At 47.1% G+C, this 14,364-nt stretch overlaps 6 protein-coding genes across 6 annotated transcripts; 5 read left to right on the top strand and 1 right to left on the bottom strand.

Annotated features, from left to right (window-relative positions):
* Positions 1 to 1,286: 1,286 nt before the first annotated feature.
* On the top strand, positions 1,287 to 2,513 carry F9C07_2203775 (uncharacterized protein; the record flags this gene model as incomplete). The annotated part of the gene is made up of 2 exons (XM_041286283.1): positions 1,287 to 1,363; positions 1,424 to 2,513. The coding sequence occupies 2 exons, from the start codon at positions 1,287 to 1,289 to the stop codon at positions 2,511 to 2,513; spliced, it is 1,167 nt and encodes a 388-aa protein (XP_041147376.1).
* An 83-nt stretch (positions 2,514 to 2,596) lies between these two features.
* On the top strand, positions 2,597 to 4,088 carry F9C07_1636530 (uncharacterized protein). The gene is made up of 3 exons (XM_071508272.1): positions 2,597 to 3,348; positions 3,411 to 3,956; positions 4,068 to 4,088. The coding sequence occupies exons 1-2, from the start codon at positions 3,152 to 3,154 to the stop codon at positions 3,877 to 3,879; spliced, it is 666 nt and encodes a 221-aa protein (XP_071364323.1). The 5' UTR covers positions 2,597 to 3,151; the 3' UTR covers positions 3,880 to 3,956; positions 4,068 to 4,088.
* Positions 4,089 to 5,097: 1,009 nt separating this feature from the next.
* Positions 5,098 to 6,384, top strand: F9C07_2203774 (NAD dependent epimerase/dehydratase; the record flags this gene model as incomplete). The annotated part of the gene is made up of 7 exons (XM_071509569.1): positions 5,098 to 5,184; positions 5,236 to 5,334; positions 5,364 to 5,464; positions 5,523 to 5,674; positions 5,791 to 5,978; positions 6,055 to 6,311; positions 6,339 to 6,384. The coding sequence occupies 7 exons, from the start codon at positions 5,098 to 5,100 to the stop codon at positions 6,382 to 6,384; spliced, it is 930 nt and encodes a 309-aa protein (XP_071364322.1).
* A 734-nt stretch (positions 6,385 to 7,118) lies between these two features.
* Positions 7,119 to 7,919, top strand: F9C07_6554 (complex I intermediate-associated protein 30-domain-containing protein; the record flags this gene model as incomplete). The annotated part of the gene is made up of 3 exons (XM_041292710.2): positions 7,119 to 7,162; positions 7,218 to 7,670; positions 7,724 to 7,919. 3 exons carry the CDS (start codon positions 7,119 to 7,121, stop codon positions 7,917 to 7,919), a joined length of 693 nt encoding a protein of 230 aa, XP_041147374.2.
* Positions 7,920 to 10,938: 3,019 nt separating this feature from the next.
* F9C07_6555 (uncharacterized protein) lies at positions 10,939 to 11,303 on the top strand (the record flags this gene model as incomplete). The annotated part of the gene is made up of 3 exons (XM_041286279.1): positions 10,939 to 11,023; positions 11,087 to 11,207; positions 11,273 to 11,303. 3 exons carry the CDS (start codon positions 10,939 to 10,941, stop codon positions 11,301 to 11,303), a joined length of 237 nt encoding a protein of 78 aa, XP_041147373.1.
* Positions 11,304 to 11,405: 102 nt separating this feature from the next.
* F9C07_2092793 (Alpha/Beta hydrolase protein) lies at positions 11,406 to 14,301 on the bottom strand (the record flags this gene model as incomplete). Its single annotated transcript, XM_041292722.2, has 6 exons — positions 13,921 to 14,301; positions 13,803 to 13,870; positions 13,507 to 13,750; positions 13,394 to 13,456; positions 12,989 to 13,300; positions 11,406 to 12,914 (listed from the first exon to the last, which is right to left on the bottom strand). Exons 1-6 carry the CDS (start codon positions 13,921 to 13,923, stop codon positions 11,406 to 11,408), a joined length of 2,199 nt encoding a protein of 732 aa, XP_041147372.2. The 5' UTR covers positions 13,924 to 14,301.
* Between the last annotated feature and the right edge of the window lie 63 nt (positions 14,302 to 14,364).

Genomic DNA, 14,364 nt, shown 5'->3' with positions numbered 1-14,364 from the left:
AGCCTCGCGGGGAGTCCATACTACGCATATGGCTATCGTACTGGCAATATCTACCTTGGAGTCACGGAAGTCACCAGGTAGAAGGGTATGAGTGGATGCAGTACGCTAGGTGGTCTAATCTAAAAGTGGAGACACTAATAAGACTGTACAGGAAAAGCGAACAAAGGAAAAATAAGCCGAAAGAAACAGATCAAGCACCAAGGCATCACCGCTACGCCATATAGACTACCATTCTGTCAACCAAAACCAGAAATCCCTCTCGTATTATCTAGAAGACACCTAACTACAACGTGTACTCCGTCACTGGCTACCTATGCTTACGGACCAAAGCTGATCAAATTGAACACCTCCATCTACTCGATGGCTAAGCGGTTGGAGACGTATATTAAACTGCTATATGGCCACTGGAAGCGACCCAAGCAGGGGGTGAGACCTCCCACCTACTATGGTGGGCCCCTTCAAGAGCACAGAAAATAGTATATGTCTCTGATGCTAAGGCACTTTCTGACAAAATTCGCGAAAGGTTTTGTGGACCTACAAATAGCTGCATTTCCCTCTGCCGTAACTCTGAGAAATGGTAGGATTTCGGGCGAAAATAAATGAGGGTGGATGCCTTGTTAAAGTCTTATGATATCCCTCCCAGGTCTGTGTGTCGAAAGGTTACTAGCTCTCTCCCATCTGACCATCTTGTCCGCGGACTAGAAAGGTTCTGTAGCAGATTGTGTGTATGCACTTCATCCGGGTATCTCAGCTCGGAGGATCCCCAGGACGTGATGCGCATGGTTGTTGTAAGTAGGACGTCGTGCCCTATCAGTACCACTCTACCTCTAGAGTTAAGTATGGTCCATGACTATATTCAGGTATTTCTTTCCACACATTAAGCCAGCATTGAGGGATCCAAGAACATGCCGTTTCTTTTGCCGATCACACCTTGATGCACAGTGTGTGTGTGTATGTAGAAGGAGCAAAAAATACTTCTCCGAGAAGCTGAGTTTACATACTTGATTCACGATTTACAGGACTCTGCACAAACCAGCACAGTTGTATGAAAGATATTCACAGTGGCGCCATCACGTGCGGTGTCCATAGCGATGTCTTGTATTCAGCCAACATATGAGCAGCCCAGACACTGGAGCAGATAATTGGTTCGTTTGAGAATGTACTTCTACCCCTCCCTTCTTTATCTCTTCTCTTTTAAATCGCAACTTCTCTTGTGCTCAAGCATCACGTCATCTCACCAAGACATATACTTCCATGGTCCGTGATATACAAGAAGTGGCACAATCATGGACTATGCAACGCTTGTTACTCTCCCAGTGGAGTTGATGGAGAACTTAGTGTCTTTCCTTAACTTACATGACAGGTGTAATCTCCGACTAACTTCACGAGCTATATCCAACAAAACATCCCTAATCTCGTTTAGGCACAACTTCAACCGAAAGAAGATACAGTTAACAGAGGAACATCTCCAGGCCTTTGTTACCGTGACACAAAAGGAATGGCTGGGGTGTTACCTCCAGCACTTGACGGTGACAGACGTGCCAGTGGGCGATGGCCAGACTATAGCTGAGCAACGAGCTGTGACCCTTCTACAATGGGCTTTGACGCAGCTGCGCGTCAACACTGGACATGGCCTTCTGGAATCACTGACTCTCACAATCAACACAGAAACAAATCGCCGAGGTTGTTGGAAAAGCATATGGGAGGCTGCAGCGAAGCTTTTTCGGGTCACTATGGTAGGACTTGGCAGGAGCAAACTACACGTGAAAGAAATCGACATATTTAGCAGTATAGACCGCTGCAGCCTGGCATGTGGTGAGATCGCAAAAGTGTTGAAGAGAGTGAACATGTCTGAATCATTGAAAAACATCAAGGCTATATCACTAAGCCTGTCGCATCAGCAATCGAAGAGACAGGAGAAAGTCCAAATGCTTCCTCCTACGATTGGTCGAGGCAACACCCAGGCTATAACCTGCTTATTGAACATGTGCCCGAAGCTCGAATCTCTCCACCTGCACTGGTACAACCTGGACATTTTTAGTTTGACCCAGGCACAGAAGGAAGAGCAGCATTTTTTCGATCGAATCGCGGACTCCTGTCCTATTGGGCGCTTGAAGTATTGCACACTGCAAGGAATCCATACTTCCGAGCAGAAGCTGCACTGTTTCCTCCGTCGCCCACGCCTCCGCAGCCTGACTATGGAACAGATACGGCTCGACTCTGGTACCTTTCAATCAATATTTGAATATTTATCATTAAACATGACAAAGCTGCAGTATCTCCGTTTGGATGACTTCTGGGAAGATAAATTACTCTACTTCGATGGCCCTGGGCAACCAAACTTCCCTAGTATTAGCGGCCCCGATCTACCTAACTCCATAACGAGAACCGGACGCGAAACACGCAGGCTTATCCGGTATTGCTTCAGCATGGGCGGATCGCTACCAGGTGCTGATAGTAGACGATGGATGGAGAAACATTGGCGTCTCTACGGACCTCCACGAGGGCCTTAGACGTGAAAGGGACTGACTGTGGTGCAATCTAATTTGCTTTCAGGCGTTCATTGGCATCGGGATAATCTCAATTTGTATTTTGCTGGAGGCGTCAGTATTATCCGGAATGTTTGATTCATCGTACAGACACAGATAGCTAGACCTTAGTGCCTTTAGCAGTTCCCCAAGTTTGCACTAGATCAGTGATTCCTGTCTCCTGGATAACGGGCTATACAGACATATCATTAACTGGGTTACTCGCCATAAGTCTGCCTTATCAGAGTGGAAAAATGGCAGGCTATTATCAGACGAAGCCAAGGACTGATCTTTGAAATGTCATGAGGCATGAGTGACATTGTCTAATCATCAAATGGTCATTCGCGTTCTAACGGAAAGAACGAGTATGGCCATTTCCCTCTCAAGGCTTCACTTTCGAGTCACTGCCCTCCGCCTATTCATCCGCCTCATCTTTGCTTTGCCCCCGAAACCGTTGGAAGTCTTGACACTTTACCTAGGTTATAACATATTACTACATTCATAGATACGGATATCAACAGGCAAAACTGACACCTTTCTTTATAACTTTCGCTAATCTTAGTATATAAACCGACAAAACCTCGTCAGAATCCTCGTTCTAGTGAACGTTCTCTTATCGCGCAATGACAGAATCACCAGCCTCTCCACTCCTTGATCTGCCGAGAGAGTTGCAACGGTTAATAATCAACAAGCTTGACTATCCCTCCACATTATCACTTTCGCAGACAAACAAATACTTTCGAATCTTTATCCCTACACAACCTCCCTCCACAATACTACTGAGAAGACGGTATCTTTGTGACAAAGAAACATGGCCCGGGTAAGTCTCCGTCGGTGCAATGAATTTACGTTACTCCATAGCTATGAGGCTAACCTCTGTAGATACGAGAAGTACTTCGCCTGCAGTCGCTGCCTCCATCTCCTCCATTACTCCCATTTCCGCTGCGGTCAAGTGCGTGGCAAATGGGCAAAATTATGTTCTGGAAGATGCTTTCGTGCTTGTATTGGTTGCCTAGCTCATGAGTGCTTTACATTGTATATGGACCGCTACCGCAATCGACCTGGAGCAAATGGCCGTGGGCCAAACGTTGACCGAAGGGCTGCTCAAGCGACCGTTCCGCCATATTGGCCTCCTCCCAATCCCGTGCAGCCTCCTGCGTATCCCGCGCAGCCTTCAATGTATCTTGCACAACCTTCAGCATATTCCGTGCAGCCTTCAGCGTATCCCGCGCTGCCTTTTACTTATTCCGCGGTGCCTCCTGTGTCAGAGATTAACTACTATAATGGTCATGGAGGCAGCTATTTAGCTGGGGGGTCATACTATATATATTGTTGGCTGGCCACTATCTGATAATATAGGCAATGTCCATCATAAGGACATTTACATTGGATGGGGGTGATGGGAGCTCTCACATATGAGTAATGATGGTATGTACATCACTCGAAAAGTGTCTATTGAAGGCCATCTTTGCTCTTTCTGCGTTCCTTTTGCCTGCCCATAGAATGTGCAATGTGAATTCGCTAACGCCAGTTTGATAGACATGTTGCGAATGCTATTTTCATGGCTACTCCCTACTTCATGTAGTTGGTCATATTGCTGTGTTGGCTGGACCTGTGCTGTGCATATCTTAATACAGGTTCTTATGCAATAATGGGGAATGTCAACCGCGGGATACAAACGGCTCATGGGATCAATTGCCCGATGGAAATGGCATCATTCAAAGGTTGTTGGAAAAGGCCACTTGGAATTTCTTTCTCTCTCGTTTCTCCCTTTGTCTCTCTCTTTGTTCTTGTCCTTTCTTTTTCTTGCTCGCATCTGTCTTAGATGCATCCCACCATTGTCTTATCTTATAACAGGTTAAATACCGGGCGATTAGGATGGCTATATTATACTGAAGCATAGGACGAGTTAGAAGCACGGCTTTCAAGTGCTCGTGCCTGCCTTCACTGTTGGAGCTCGGAGAGGACTTAGGTTCTGTAAGTAGATATGTAGCTTGTTAGCCTTATACGTACTATTGATTCCTCACACGGATAGTATCTTTATTGATTTAGCTGTTTGTAAGGTGCGCTCTTGCGCGACCTACATTGCGAGTACCCTGTTTGTTAGCGTGATTCCGTGTAGTAATATCTAGCTTGACGCGGTACATCTATAATCTAACAGGAAAGGTGCATTTAAACAACAATGAACTGAAGAATAACGAACTGAATTGGTGGTTTTTCGCTCAGGCGTTGGAATAGACAGGATGTGTCCGGGCTTTCGAACGTCGCGCCCTACGCCCCAGAGCATAGCCCACGTACTCTGTGCTTGTTTTCCAATCAGTGTCAGCCACCAAAGCTGTACCACGTTCGAGATCCCTAGAACTACGTCAGCATTCAGTGCTCGGGATTTGACGGGATTGAACCTTAGCACCTTAAACTGCGCATAAATTCATTCTCTCGGCACGACGGGGAGAGAGCTAGGTAACGCATGACCAATTCAACCCTATATACTTGAAAGTCCGTAGATCTCTCACGAAAGGGCCGCCTATTAGTCGCCAAGGACTTCTGATATCCCATACCTATACGCAATATGTCACATCTAGGAAGTGGTCAACATGTACTACTGACCGGCGCAAACGGATCTGTGGCCTCCCACATCCTGGCTATCTTACTTGAGGTATATCTTCTTCCTCGCGAATGTACGGATTAGACAGGTTAATTGAGATAGCGTGGATACGCCGTGACTGCCACCGTGCGCTCGCAGCAAAAGGCGGACGATATCATCAAAGCCCACCTCTCGTGGAAGGGCAGGATCAACTTCGTGATTGTGTCGGATCATTTAATGCCCTTTTTGAGGAGGTCACAGTGCCTTTCATCTATATTATTCACACAGCGCCTCCCCTGAACATTAATGTCAAGGATATCCAGAAGGAGATGATTGAGCCTGCAGTGATATGGTAAGAGATTGTCTTTCTAACTTCTCGTAATGGAGACAGAATGTCTGATAAACTCTAGGACAACGCAGATACTGGAGAGCGCCCATCGCCAAGGAGGAACATCACTCAAACGGTTCGTTCTGCTAGGGAGTGCAGTTTCCGTCCTGAACTCCTTCGAGGATATGAGTCGCGAAGGACGCCCTTACACTGAAGAGGATTGGAATCCAGTATGTCAGCCTTGTTCCATCTCAACCTTAGACCAAACCCTTATATAATCTAGGTCACTGCGGAACAGGCTATCGAGCGCCAGGGCACCATTCTAGGCTACAACCTCTCTAAAACCTAAGCCGAAGACGCAGCTTGGAAGTTCATGAAGACCAACAATCCTGTATTCGATCTAGTCGTGATCAACCCAGACATCATTACCGGACCCATGATTCATCCAATTTCCGGCCCGAGATCAATCAACGAGACTAATCATTTCACGATCGCGAACTTTTATCGATGGGACGAACTCGAAAGTCGAGGATGTGCGGTTTCCATTTTATCACTTTGTACATTCAACTTGACCTATTTAGTTTGATTTTCAGGAAGGAACTAATATGTGTCAGGTCGATGTTCGCCACGTCGTCAGAAGCCACGTTGACGCCTTGACCAATCCTGCTGCCCGTGGTAAGCGAATCCTGCTCATCTCGGGCCTAATTACACCACAGTTGGTTGTGAACCTCATTCGAAAGCATTTCCCAGCACTGAGGGAACAGGTCCCGGAGGGTAAGCCGGACCAGGTTCTACCGCATGGTGTGCATCCTACGGGATGGGATATGCGGGTTAGCTTGGATGTCTTGTCGAAGGGGACGAATGAGGGTCAGTGAAAGTTTATTGACTTGGGGAAGAGTGTTATGGATGCGGTGCAGTCTATGATTAACCACAACGTTGTATAAGTTTGGATATGTTTTGATGGTGCGTGTTTAGGACTAGGTATTTCTTAGTGGCGCTGGTCTTAGTGTCCAAATTGCAACTCCAACGGCATTTTGCACAATATAATGTTTTTTAATCCCTAGTCAAGGATACATCATACGTAGACAAAAGTGTCAGTCAGATATCGTCTTTATAATTCTCTCCTTTTTCCGCTGGATGCCAGTTCATGACCGAATTAATGTAAAAACACATAAGGGAATGGCCGAAAGGGCGTACGTACTCTTGAGGCGTAGGGCGTAATAACCTACAAATCCCGTATCCCAAACCCTGGTGAGATAAGCGTGATGGAACATAATCTACCCATTATATCCGCGTACTATGCTATCGACGTCTTGTATTGATTCTAGGTTTGGTATATCCGTTCCTTTAGGATTATTTAGCTTGATATCGTCTATGTCATCGACGTACCTTATTGTACGCAGGAGATGCACAGTTCATGAATTCAGACTCAGATTTGCATCCCTTAATGCCCTATAGTATACATAGTACTTCAGAATAAACCATGTATACTCCGATATTCACTAAGCTTTGCTACATAAAGACAAAAGACCCTAACTTCAATCCTTCCCAATCGGGCTAATTCCCGATACAGACTAGCGCCAATCAGCACCTGACGTCACAGGACCAAGCTCAGACCTACTCCGCATCCCATCGGAACCTCCCGAAGTGCCACTTCAAACACCATCAAATCATCAAAATGGACTCAAAAGTAGCAAGACTACCCCTTTTCGGGGGCCCCAGGTAAGTTCTATAATACCCTCAATCGTTTGTTGTATAATCCACTGACAAGAAAAAGAGCATGGCACTCCTCAGACTGGACCTCCACTGACGACCGCGTCCGTGGCGGATCCTCGCACTCCCACATGAGCTGTTCCCCCGCTTCTCTCGTCGCCCGATTCCACGGAAACCTCGATATCACCACGCTCGGCGGAGCTGGATTTGCCTCGCAGCGGACCACAGGCGAAGATAGGAGCTGGGATCTTTCTGGCTACGACGGGTTGGAATTGCATATTGCTCGTGGGGATGATAAGTTGTATACCATTACGCTTAAGGATGAGACTGCGCCTAAGCGGCCGGATGGAAGATTGGAGAGTACCCTGAGCTGGGAGTATGATTTTCATGCGCATGGGGAGAAGAGGGTTTTTATCAAGTGGGCTGATTTTAAGCCTACGTATCGGGGGAAGGAGCAAGTGGATGCTAGGCCGTTGGATTTGACTGGGGTGAAGCAGATTAGTTTCATGATGCGCAGGTATGTGGCTTTTGGTTAACTGAAATGGGGTGTGTAGTATTGACTGTGTATAGTTTCTTCGGGATACAGGAGGGAGACTTTAGTCTGGATATTGTCTCGGTCGCTGCGGTGCGATACAAGTATTATCGCGATGACCCGGAGGAGGAAGAGGAATATGTTATGGTCGATGAAAAACTGGGAACTGTGGCGGAGACTCCAAAATCGCGAGGCTGGCTTAGTTGGATTGGAGAGTGCTGTGGCTTGAGCTAAGGCGTTGTAACTGCAGTCATCGATGTGTTACGTAGGGACATGTCTCCTATGCGTAAGCTGCGTTGTCAACACCTGGTCAGGAGCGAGAATTCACTCAGTTCTTTCATAGCGATATGCCATGCTGTAGTTGGACACGATGATAGCTCTCCGCTGGAAGGATCTGGTGTATATTTCGTGCTTATAGCCTTGCATCGTATTGATGCTACTGTACTTCAATGTGAGAGGGAAAGAACTGCCAGCGTGGTGCCATGTCATCTATAACCCATCGCCTAATGTAAGGGATACCTCGGCACGTCCAAAATGATCATCGCAGGTAACACCAGGAGATACAACTATCTCAAGACACAGAACGCCATGTCCATCCATGTTTAGCTCCTTCGTTGGGCACTATGATGAGGGTTGCATCAACTCAGCCCCTTGGGCCATCTCCTTTGTTTTACCGTCCAACACTTCAACCAATATAGACCAAGGTATGTTAGACTACATATGTGCAAGGGATAAGGTCATGTGGGATATAAGCAGATCCCTATTCGTCGACTAAGGGCCAGATTCATCCAAGTCCATGTACAGGAGTTGCACAAATCTTCGCACTGCCTAGGGTGTTTTCATTTATTGGATCGCTGATAGGTAACATCCAGATAACTGCTGCATGTGGAACACAGTGAGGCCAAGCATAGACATGATTGACAAATTCAGTCTTGACAATCTCAAGTATAAAGTAACCGGGGTATTAGGTATTGGTGTTGCATCCTTGGGTACTAAAGCATATGTGGGAAAAGGTGTTGCCTTTGACAACAAGACGCGACTGGGTGATATGCTCTCAACCTTAGTCTTGCTATTTATATAACCCAGCCAAGCTCGGAACCCTCAGAGCTGGGAGGAGTCTGACCAAGACACACTCGACACTGGCCATCCTTATAATCATCTTCGACGTCGACAACTCGCGGAAGGTCGCGAAGCCTTCCACTCGGGGGCACACAGCGAGCTTGGTCAGGACGCATAAAAGAAGTACTGCACCGTTGAACGCCGTAAACGTACATATGGCCACAGCCATGTCGGCCCCTATAATGCTCACAGAGCAAGTCGCACATCACTAATACTATTAGTGTTTGAAATCACGGATTTCCAGATGTCGCACCTTCTGTTCTAGCGTTTGCTATTTATAAAAAGAGGTAAATGGTCTTGCTTGAGAAGTTCGGTATTAATCGTAGCTACTACAAGGATATCAAACCAGGCTGTCCAGACAGCGACCTCAGAAATGTGATCCTATGTGATGGGGAAAGCTTGATCTAGAGTTCAAGGAGACGGGAGCGCAAGACAGATTGTAAACGACGTGAGAATGAGATGTTGGTTTAGCAGATGGTCTAAAGATAGAGGGGATGGACAGTTTCCCATGTAGTCGCTGGGAATCGAGAGACGGTGGGCAATCGGGCATGCTTTTTGTGCAAGGCAAACTATGTGCAGGCTGTCTACTCCAAAGGGGAAGGAACACATTTGTTCGTTCTTGCTGGTCAAGCTCTCTCCGCTCGATTGGTGGTTTCATACATTGAATACAATGTCAGGCCATGCCCATTCACTATATGTTGACATCCAACCTTTGAGAATAACCCCCTATTGTCTCCTCAAGCATGTCAGAGGGAGTGTGAAGTGAATTCATTTATTATTGTGAATTGACCCCACTCATAGTAACTGGGGCGACTCAAGAACATGTCAGAATTGTCCGACGTGTTCAAAGACATAGGGCGTTGGAAATCGTTCTGGACTAGCCACATATCAAGATCAAGATGATTGGCGTGTTTCGAGATAAGGCGTGGTCAAGGTCGTGGAATACATTATCGCTGTGTGGGGATAAGGGGTGTGAAGTTTAGAAAGTAACGTCCATCTCGTCCATCTCTTGTATAATCAGTTGTCATTGTCTGGCTTTGGATCCAAAGTATGTGGATTCCAGCTTCATGTTAGCTGAAAACCTGCTGTGAAAGGAAATAGGTCAACAGGTGTGCTTGAGATCTGGTGTGTTGAGCGAACAGTGTAAATAACTGCCTGAAAGCAGCACGCTAGGAAGGGGCGCGGAAGGAAAAATAAACAAATAAGAAGGTCATACTACTCCCATATCCAGACCTGAAGGGGTAAAACCGGAAGCCCTTCCGTGGAGTCGTTATACTTCTTATACTACCTGTGGTTGTAACTCGTTGGAGGTCGGGAGATGTTAAGTGTCAATACGTAGTACGCAAATATTCTTAGTCAAGCATGACCATGCGTGCTTTGTACCCCTAATTCTTATTCTATTAGTAATAGAGAGGTAACTTGAACATGGTCATGTCTAATAAAGGAAATGATGTCGTCCAAGGTCAGTCTCAATGTCACTCCTTCACTCAATATATATTCGGTCGCATGGTGCGAATATATCTGGACAGAACGTCGAAGCCATTATTTGCATATAGTGTTTTTATCCTCAAAATACAGAATATTCCGCAGGTTAACCATGTAGTATCACTACGAAACCTACTTTGTAGTACATGTTTTAACCGGAGTCTTCGCGATGGACAATCAATTTCCCTTTTCGGCCAACCAGCCCTATCCACCCTATGACATCATTGCCAAAACATCCAGCCCTGGAAACATCATCGCCCATCATAATGATAACCCCGACTAAATATACCCGATATCTTGCCAGACAGGTTCCACATTACGCAACTCAATCAAGCCCCCGACGCAGCCCTGTAGACTTCATCCAATGCCCATCTCAAGTGGCGACTATCACTTCCGAAATCAACTTGCGCCCAGATCTCGACTGAACAAAGGATACAAGAATAGAAACTAGTCAACATCACTGATCTACCACGGATGATATCATTAATATCAATCATGTCGCTTGGATCCGACGTTTGTTTACTTATAAATATGGGAGGTTGAGATGCTTTGACTCGAATTTCTCATAGCATTCTCTTGCACTTTGATATCCCATACGAAGATAAACTATTTCTTGTACCAAATATCAAAACCAACAACCCACATCAAAATGGACAAGCTTGCCTCGAAGCTCGGTGGTGGACACAAGCACGGTGGTGCTGGTGGTGCCCAGAATGAAGACTATGTTGACAAGGGTAAGTATACCCTTTTCCATCATTCACAATGGAGAGTACAGTACATATATTGACGAGAAACAGGCCTCGACTCCCTCGAGACCAAGTACGGCCATGGCAAGGTCGACCCTCATAACTCGAAGGTGCGACAGACGAATGAACGCATCACTGATTCCGCGAGGAACAAGTTCGAGAGTGCTACTGGGTATGTGCTGCTATTCTTCCAATGCCTCTTTATATGAGACGTACAACTGACGATGCATGGTGTAGAAAACATGTGCCCTCCAAGATCTCCAACTAGAGAGAATTCGTTATGACAGTCATGATTGAGACAGCGAAATGTATTATACTACTGGCTATGCATGCATAATGAAAACAACAGGTTGTGTATTATGGAATTCACCTATAATCGTTTAAAGGAGGAGAGAAGTGATTCAAATCCCGATGAAGATGTGTAAGGCGACATCAATCTGGTGTTCATCCGACACAGCTGTAGCATGTTTTGCACGTCGGCTGGAACCGGGATGTTCCCCTTCTGACATGCAGTGACGAGCTGCTCGTAGTAATTCTGTGCCTGTTGATAATCCCTCTTGCCCATGTACATATTGGCTATCATGCCCAAGATCGCCTGGGGATCGGGACTACTCAAGATATCCCTGCTTTTGGCCCAGTCCAGATATCGTCGGAACCAAGGCATAGCCAGCTCGAGGTTTTGCTGGGAGACTAAGTAACTATATGGGTTGCTCTGTTTGGCGTACATTAAACCCATGTAAACCACGATTTGAATGGTTTCGGGGTTGTCTGAACCGAGGTTTTCTTCAGCGGTGGCGAGCGCTCGTCGTAGCGTTTCCGATGGCTCTGTAAGTCCGCCCGAAGTAAAGATCTGGCATGCACCAAGCAGCCGGAGACTTCGAATGGAAAGTGGGTGACGAGGGCCCAGTAAGTTGTTCATCTCCCGGGATGCCTCTTGGACCACATTGACTATGTCTTCCGTACCCGTGTGAAACCGGGCTATAGCCATCGCCTCGTTGCTGCTTGAGAGTTTGGCTACTATCAACTCGATAGTGTCAAGCACCGCGGCGTATGTCTTGATATGATTCTCACCCAGCAATCGCTTGAGGGATTCAGTACGCTTTTCGGCGGTGGCAATGCCCTCCTCTCGTCGCTCGACGGAGCTATATGCGTTCGCCAGTCGACGGCGTGTTTCCAGCGTGTCGATATCGTCTTCTCCGATCGTCATCTGCTGCCGGGCGAGGACATTGGCACACACGGACTCTCCTTCCTGTTGCTTGCCCTGGGAGACAAGGATCTCTCCCATCAAGCTTTCCGCTCTCATCGTTAGTGGATGACGCTTGTCGAGTACGCGCTGACTGTTGTTGGACACCCATTGGCACCATTCGGCCGCTTTACCGAGATATCCCGACTCGAGGTCGATTTCCGCCAGATTGTAGCCGACCTGCAATGTGCTATGGTGGTCTGCACCCAGAGTGCGCAGGTGCTCCTGGAAGATGGTATACTCCACCCTCCGTGCGTCATCCCACTTCCAGTTATTCTTGTACTCCGCCGCTTCGATCGACCGTGGATCATTGTCGAAAGGATGGTATAGTGTCCCGATGACCCTCTGTGTCGCCGCCTGCGAAGTTATGTTCGGAGGAGGATACGGAGCGCTACTGTTGGTATGTCGCGGCGGCAATGGTGGTCCCGCGCGTGGAGATGGCGACGGCTGGGTAATATAACCCTGTTCCGTCACAAGTAGCTGGTCGGCTATCTGTTTAATATTGCCCTTGATGAGTTTGTACATGGCCCCTCGTGTGCCGACCTTGCACATCTGAGAGTGATCTGCATCTAGCTTGAGACGTGTCTCGCGGTTACCAGGGAGTCCAAGGATAGCAGACTCTTCGTCTACCACCAACTGCGACCGTTAGCTCCGTACGTCCTAGTATACTGATCTTCAAGTTAAAAAAAAAATATGGTTTAAGTACTCACGTGGCTAATAGAAGCTGGGCCTGACCCTCCCAGTAGGACCTCCTTTCCTTCGATGAAACTGATCACTCGATAGTCTTCCAGCTGGTGACAGAATCGGCTACTCATCTGTCTTGTGAATAAGGAGTTGTGTTCCAGGCAATCGAGGAGGTCGTTACTGGCATGCCCCTTGGACACGAACTTGGCGACCTTGGCTGCAATCTTTCCCAACTCAACACCTTTGGTACCGTGGTGTGGAGTACCGAAGAAAACAAGACCGTACGTGCCCGTGCGGATGGAAGTATACTTGGGATCCTCTTGCGCATTCAATAAAGCCTATTGATGAGATGTTAGCGCCGAGTCTACTAGCGACTGACTATCCGATTATGTCTATTCCGGATCATGCCGTGATCCAACTGGCCAACGTACCTGTTTTATCACCAATCCACCTAAACTATGTCCGATAAAGATGATCTTCGGAGGCCGCGCATTCTGCGTAGCGTCAGCCTTGTCTCGAACTTGAGCAAAGGCAAACCACGTACCACCTGTGGACTCCGCTCAAGGTCGAGCAAGTTCAGTAATGTATTCGCATGATCTTTCACACTCGCATTCGACATAACCTGGGGGTTTGTGACGTATGAATTATAGCCATAGACGAAAACTCGCGCCTGTGGGATATCTTGAGGGAGGTAATCCCGCGGCCAGAAGGTTCCGTTCTGATGTGTCCATGTTTCAAACGCATGGTCGACTCGACCGCGAGGATTGAGACCGTGTACGAAAACAAAACTACACGGTCATTATGTATTCAAGTCATCAGGACGACTTGACAGGTACTTACTCGATTTTAGGTTGCTCCGAAGGAGTGTAGACTTCTTCTAAGAATGGAAACTCGTAGTCTGTTGTATCCTTCTCTATTTAGCAACAACTATATACAACAGTACTTTGCATTTACCTACCATGGTTGCCACTCAATAGATCGCGATTGAAGGAATGAAGAGACGGGATCAATCGGGCGGGAACCCCGGATTCTATAGGTACTCCCAAGACTTCAGCCGCAAGACGGCTCCAGCTTATCGTCCAACAAAGTCATGTGGGTTACAATCTGACCATAGGAAGTGAGGCGGCATCGTTTCGCCTATTAATGCCTGGTTGGGTGTTCATACGAGGCTGCCGGGATAATTCTGGAAGGAAGATGGCGTCTGTATCTACTGCGGATTGGCCCTTCGTAACCGATACTGCATACTAGCCGGAATTCAATCCTCAAAGGCCCGATATGATTGGTGAGCCCCTGGCATAGCCCGTATCCCATGTGATGCGCTGCAGAATTGGCGTCGATTCTGTAGACTATGAGTAAAACAAGAAGTTGCTCTCGAAGACATGATTGCTTACGATTGAATTAA

Source organism: Aspergillus flavus, chromosome 5 (genome assembly GCF_009017415.1).
Source record: "Aspergillus flavus chromosome 5, complete sequence".
Lineage (NCBI taxonomy): Eukaryota > Fungi > Ascomycota > Eurotiomycetes > Eurotiales > Aspergillaceae > Aspergillus > Aspergillus flavus.
Note: the sequence above shows the minus strand (reverse complement) of the source record. Positions and strands in the feature narration are given on the sequence as shown.

Bases quoted from the DNA above. Each gene is read 5' to 3' on its own strand.
- F9C07_1636530 (XM_071508272.1), top strand. From the start codon at position 3,152: ATGACAGAATCACCAGCCTCTCCACTCCTTGATCTGCCGAGAGAGTTG. The intron at 3,349-3,410 runs GTAAGTCTCCGT...TAACCTCTGTAG, and splicing joins GACAAAGAAACATGGCCCGG to ATACGAGAAGTACTTCGCCT.